General features: G+C 42.5%; 1 protein-coding gene across 1 annotated transcript in view; it reads left to right on the top strand.

Annotated features, from left to right (window-relative positions):
• The window catches only part of LOC148658401 (forkhead box protein O1-A-like), a 61,916-nt gene extending 55,224 nt beyond the window's left edge, over window positions 1-6,692 (top strand). The window contains exons 2-4 of the mRNA XM_088639542.1: window positions 1,467-1,658; window positions 2,480-3,694; window positions 4,358-6,692. Of these exons, the coding sequence (XP_088495668.1) occupies window positions 1,467-1,658; window positions 2,480-3,688 (1,401 nt within the window). The 3' untranslated portion in view covers window positions 3,689-3,694; window positions 4,358-6,692. The remainder of the gene's footprint in view (window positions 1-1,466; window positions 1,659-2,479; window positions 3,695-4,357) is intronic.
• Window positions 6,693-6,953: the final 261 nt, after the last annotated feature.

Here is a 6,953-nt window from a genome sequence, read left to right on the forward strand (position 1 = left end):
AAATGAATATGTTAAATGCTGTCTTTAACTTCCTATTTCCAGAACTCAACATTCAAGAAAGGTTTTGTCTCATTATTAAAGAGATAATATTGGGTCCAGAGGGGGTGTTGGCTAATTTGAATTGCTAATATGTACTGATGTACTTGAGAAATGTAATGCTGAGGTCTAATAGATTTCATAAAATCTTTTAAGCTTGGGTATCAAGCAATTATAGAAAACGTGAACAAAAGTATATAACAGTGAGTCACTGTAAATTTTCAGTATAAAACATGAAATTATCAAAAAGAAAATACTGCAGAGTTTGTATAGGGTATAATATTGCTGTATATTGACAAAGACCTGACAGTGTTAAAGTGTACGCCTGATCAGCCTCTGGACAGACTCCTGTGGGATGTTCTCCCACTTTTTATGTGCAGCTCCAGGCAGCTGGCTATGGTTGCCTTTTGTCAGTGGCAGTAGTGAGTTACTGTTTCGGATGTTTCAGTTGAACACAGGACAGAATGTAAATTTGGTCACAGCAAGATCTTGACAACCTTTCTTGAAGTCTTGCCATTGCAGTCTTAGCACTATGTGGTCTTACACTGTCCACCACTTTGATACCTATGGAGTAGATTTCAGAACCAGAAAAACTGTCAATTCAAGGGCTTTGGCAGTGTATCAATGAGCAGTAAGGTTGCCTCAGTCTGCACCTAAGGCATTCTTGCATTGAAGTACTGTAGGCTCTTACAAACAGCACTACTTAGCATAATGCTCCAAACATTGTCTTCTGTTAGGTTTGTCAAGGGCAAAACCTCCTCCACTATCTCTACTGTCACCTCAGATGTTCTCTGGCCTTCGATTAGAGGTGGAGATCTTGTGTCTTGGCTGTTAGCATGCTTTCTTTTAAAAGGCCACAGATCACCATGTAGGTGACTTTCACAGAGATGGCAAGCCACAGTCAGTCAGCTGGGTAATTGTTTTTATGGAGTTTGTGAAATGTATAAGTCCTGGGGTGGTGTGGTGACCATCTTGTCTCCCACAGGTCTCTCACAAAACCAGTGTTCTCTGGACTAGTCTACTGATTGTGAATAATGGTGTTTTATACAGATTCTTACATAAATCAGTTTGGCAGTTATTCATATAATCATTAAAGATATCGAATGAACATTTCCTCACAAATATACTGTAGATGCACGTAGCTGCCCAATGAGATGTAAAACATAAGACTGTTACATCATTGTATGTTAACCTCTATCAGGAAACCCATTTTCTTTTGTCTACAGTACCATACAGGACCCTGCATTGTTAACAGGTTGCTCAGAGAAACCTGTTGATACAGCACCAAAACCAAAATGGAGCCATGCAAAAGCACAAAGCTCTGGTAGTTTAGGCTTGTGCATAGCATGAAAGGCTGTTCTTTTATGACACTCACGCAGCATTTCAGCTGTGGAAAGTGGTTCACCGTGTCTCTTCTTGTGTATTTACAGAACTCCATCCGACACAACCTCTCACTGCACAGCCGCTTCGTCCGCGTGCAGAACGAGGGGACTGGAAAGAGCTCCTGGTGGATGCTGAACCCAGAAGGGGGCAAGAGTGGCAAGTCTCCCCGCCGCCGAGCCGCATCCATGGACAACAACAGCAAGTTTGCTAAGAGCCGTGGACGAGCTGCCAAAAAAAAGGTATATCGCCATACAGACCTGCATGGAATGTTTGCTTGATCATTTGGATGTTGTTTTCTGGAAGGTGTTTTAAGTGACACTTGGGCAGCTCACACTTAAAATTGCAGGAATGTAATTATTAGAGCGAAGCATTCTGGGGAAGTGGTTAGCATTGTAACTTTACAGGAATGTGGCCTTGGGTTCAATTTCTGGTGTGCTATCTGTATCATTGTCCGCATGGGTTTTTGGGTGCTCCAGTTTCCTCCCACAGTCCAAAGACATACTGCTAGGCTAATTGGCTTCTAGGAAATTTGGCTCCAGTGTGAGTGTTTGTGTTTCTGTCAGTGTATACCCTGTGATGGACTGGCATCCCGTCCAGGATGTATCTTACCTTATGTCCGTTTCTTGCCAGGATAGGCTCTGGCTCCCCTGGGACCCTAGATAAAGCATTTAGAAAATTGGTAGAGGGGTATACTTGCTCATAGTTAAAAATCCTTATGGTACTTCACTTCTTTGAAACAATCTGATGTCTTGTGCCCAAGAGTCTGTCCTTTTTAATGCTTTTCAGATCACTGCACCCAAATAATCAGTCGCTTTGTAGATTTGCAGTATACGGTATATCTATTTTAAAACAGGGGCCACCTTGCTGCATTGTGAAGGAAGACAGCTATGCACTATAGTTGGATATGGTGTAGTTGCATTATGACACATATTCAGCCAGAACTTTACAGCACTTGAGTTGAGTGTGTTTCAGAAAGGATGCCTATACTGCACACGCTCAAGATAACGAACAGATGCTATGTGGCATCTTTCCTTTCTTACGTACTTATATTTTATTCTAGATGGCTCATCAAAGTGGGCAGGATGGAGGAGCAGACAGCCCCAACTCCCAGTACTCCAAGTGGCCTGGAAGTCCCAACTCCCACAGCAATGACGACTTTGATGCGTGGACGACCTTCCGTCCACGTACCAGCTCCAACGCCAGCACCATCAGCGGGCGCCTTTCCCCCTTCATGCCTGAGCAGGATGACTTGAGCGAGCCTGACGTGCACATGGTCTATCCCAACACTTCGAGCAAGATGACGGCCACCTTGCCTAGCCTCTCTGAGATGACCGGCTCCATCAGCCACCACAGCTCCGAGAACGTCATGGAAAACCTGCTGGACAACCTCAATCTCCTCTCTCCCAAGAACCCCCAGGTGGCTGCCAGCAGCTCATCCCAATCCTCCCCTTCATCCATGATGCAGCCTAGTCCTGGCTATCCCTCTTACAGCTCCCCCAGCACCGTTAACTTGGGCTCCCAGGCCCAGCAGGACTACCGCAAGTGCCTGTACGGACAGGCTGGGATGAACGCTCTGTCTCCCATGCCTATGCAAACCCTCCCGGAAAGCAAGCCAGCTTTTGGACCTTCAATGGGGCAGTACAGCTGCCATACCGGGCTCCTCAAAGAGTTGCTCACTTCAGACCCGGACTCTCATGCTGACATCATGCCTTCGGTGGACACTGTGGTGTCCCAATCTAGTGGCAGACCTCCCAACGTTATGATGCCAACCAACTCAGTGATGTCAACCTACAGCGGGGGACAGCCTACTCACGGAAAGATGATGAGCCCAAGTGGTGCCCATACGCATGCACATACACACCCACATGTTGTGCATAGCCAGTCTCCGGCGGCCATGAATGGTCGACCATTAACCCACCCCATGACCACCATGAGCCACAGCGTGGGCCTAAGCCGGCTCTCCACTGTAAAGACACCCCTGCAGTTGCCTCTGGGTCAGTCCCTGCACATGAATCCCCTGCCCCCCTACTGTACGGTCAACAGCAGCAATGGCTATGGCCGTATGGGGATCCCCTCTGCCCACCAGGAGAAGCTGCCGAGTGACCTGGATGACATGTCCATTGAGCGCTTCGAGTGTGACATGGAATCCATCCTCCATGACACGCTGATGGACGGGGACTCATTAGACTTTAATTTTGACCCCATGGTGCCCACACAGGGCTTTCCTCATGGCGTTAAGACTACCACCCACAGCTGGGTATCAGGCTAAAGCCGGGTAAGTTAGACTTCAAATCATACATATCCCTAATGTCTGGACATTCTCCAATTGAGAAAGTGTTTAAAGCTTCTGTACAATGTGTAATTGTGAAAAAAAATGGTTCTGGATTTGCACAAATAAAAATAGATGTTGATTGCTTGCACAGCACATTATCCTGTAATACCACCTCTCCTGCAGGGCCAGTAGTGAAATTTGGTCACTTTTATTGCTAGAAAACAGAAAACAACAAAGCTTTCACAAATGTGTCATCAGTACAAGTTCAGAAATGAGACACAATAGCAGACAGCTGTGGACTAGTTTAACTGTAGAAAAGAAGTGGAATATTTGGAGTTTATTCATGACTTCAAATTCATTAAATGTGTCTCCAGTGTCATCGTATAAACAGGGACATATTTTTATATGCATTTATGCGGATGACAACTGCAGTTACATTGTACACAGGGCCATTAGCTTAATAAGAAAAACTGTTTTGACCTAGATGGACTGAGTGCTTCAAAGCAAACAGAAATACCAGCTAATGAGTTTCTGTGTGCTGTTTTTAAGTAAGACAGCTTCCCTGATACACATGTTGATGCCTTCACTGTAAATTTCCTTTAAAGTATACTTGGCAAAAACCTACTTCTATTCACAGTTACTGACATTGTTTTTGTTTTTGTACAGGTTATATCAAAATATCACCTCAGACTGGACTGGACCTAAATCAGGAAAATGGAAAAAGCAATCCAAAGAGTCCATCATCCCTCATTTTTTCTTGATTGATTTTAAAAAGACGCTTTTTTTCACTCTTCTCACTAGACTTGGCAGTGAGGGACTTTTTCCTGTACAGGATGTTTGCCCAGTGTGTGCAGGTTATATGCTGCTCCAGATAAGGACTCTGCCATTGGAAGTTATATAGCAACCAAGTGCCAAACTCACTACATAATGTTAGAGTTCAGTTTATTTACATTATGTTGTTTTTAACAGTCAGAAATGAGCGATACTTGCTCTCCTTATGTGCCTGTTAGTTCTGGGTTCAAGCTATGACAGCATTGCATACAAACAGAAAAAAAGCAAAATATTTTTTAATGAAGCCTACAATCGCAAGCCAACAGTCTTGGTCCCATTTTATTCTGTTTCTTTGTAATGTGTTTTTTCCCCTCCGTGAGTCAACATTGAAGGTATCATTAACAGTGACACGGAAATGTCTTAATCTATTTATACAGTACAATACATACAGGCAAAATGTGCTATTATCAGGACTGTTGGGAAAAATATCTTTTTATGGATTAGCCTTTGAGAAAGCATCACATGTAAATATGTAGGCCTATTTTAGAAGTGAGGCCTGAAATATATTTGAGTCTATAGTGACTCCTGGATAGGTTTTCCCATCACCATTTTTCTTGAAACCATTTAGTTGTATTGCATTAGAGTGTATTTTATTTTGTTGTTATTTGAATTTCATGTACAGTAAGTTTACAGAATCACAGTGAAAATCAGGGCAGCAGTCACGTTTCAGACATCATTAACTGGATCTGAACCAATATTTGTTTTTACATGTGTAATTGGTTTGTACACTTGAGGGTGCTTCTCAATGAGGCTGTTAAATAGCTTCTTTTTTCTGTAAATACATATAATGGAAGATATCAGAAAACTAATTCCATTTCTTTCTTTTGCGTCTCTTTTTTAGTATTGATGCTAAACTTGCACCAAAGGTTGTGTAGTTTTTACGTTTGCGTTTCTAAGCAATTTTTCTTGTCAAACAGCTTCAAAATTCTGAAAAGAGGGGGAGGGGGGATTGGGGTTTAGGTATCGTTGACTTTCAAAAGAGAAGTTGTACCAGTATGTTTAAAGAATTAGGCTGGTGGATCATGGAGAAGTAAGATTTTTATTAAGGTGTCCTTTTTTTTCTTCTGCTGCTGCGAGCTTTGTGGCTCTGTTGTTCTGTCTCCCATCGTCTCCCATTTTTGAAGTATGGAGAGACATATTGCTCAAGCCTGCTTTTACAAAAGCCTATGTTTAGCCAAACTTGGACGGCCAAATTCAAAATGCACCTCAGCTCTGCTGGCCATGTGCCACCCTTAGAAACTAAGGCCAACTGAGAGTCCCCTGACGTCATTGCTTGTCTACGTCCCCTTGTGAGGCAGTGAACCTGGTCAATACAGTACCTGTCTCTGAGCTGCTGAATCTTAGAGGCCGTAAGGTCGACCTCCATCTCACTCATTATTCAGTTGCAGTGGTTCTGTTATGATGAGACATTCTGTAATCCAAATCCCATGGTTGGTACCCCGGAACTTAGAGCTTTTTCTCTTTGCCTTTTATAAAAAACAGCAAACATACTTCCCCTGTAAAATGTCAGCTTACACTTCTTACAGGCAGTGGTGGGAAAATTGCCACCAAAGTGTTGCTGTGCTGTAGCACTTTCTCCAGTTTACCTCCCTGTGCATTTTCTTCTGTCAAAATACTTCTGTGACTCTGCACTTTCTTAACCTGTTTCATACACAAATCTCTGGAAGCTGAAGGGAATACATCACTACCCTCCCCTCTCCCCCTCACTGAACCTGTACTTTTCCAGTTTCTCCAGTGCTGCATCATGGGTATCGGGAGCTTCTGTACATTTAGCAGTATCAAGTGAGGCAGGCGTAATACGAAATGCTGACAAACAGATGCTGTAAATGGACTTTAAAATTTGACTCATGCGTTAAATAGATACTTTGCTTATTTCAAGCCCTGTTAAGTACCAGGAAGTGTTACATATCTTTATAGTGGCTTGTATACTGCATTTTTACTTGTTCTTTTTTTAAAGAACGCATAATGTTTATTGCTAAATATACATTTATATATAACATGTAGTTCATATGAAGAGCTAGAAAATGTATCCGATAATGAATAAAAAATATGTACATCAATGTTTTGTTTTATCATTCCCATTTTATCATGATCTCAAGTGATTATATCGACCCAAAACACGTGATCTAGTATGTTATCCTTTTTTACCGCAGCAAAACAGAGAACGTTTTACTAAAAACAGCAATAAGAATGGGGTGGCGTGTCTAGGTTTTGGGTGGATACATCATTCATACCTGAATGATTGTTCCGTTGTGTTAAAACACAATGTGGAGAGGGTGAGCCCAGTTTTTCCCCTTTTTTATTTCTGTACTTTTAAGTGCAGGTACAGTTGACATTGACGAAGCTGAGAGAAGGTGTTATTAAGAATCATGACATGGAGACAATGGTCCAAAAGCTGTTTCTCAACTTGAAGCAGCTAAATTATACATTG

This window comes from Lepisosteus platostomus, chromosome 7 (assembly GCF_059453375.1).
Source record: "Lepisosteus platostomus isolate fLepPlt1 chromosome 7, fLepPlt1.hap1, whole genome shotgun sequence".
Taxonomy (NCBI): domain Eukaryota; kingdom Metazoa; phylum Chordata; class Actinopteri; order Semionotiformes; family Lepisosteidae; genus Lepisosteus; species Lepisosteus platostomus.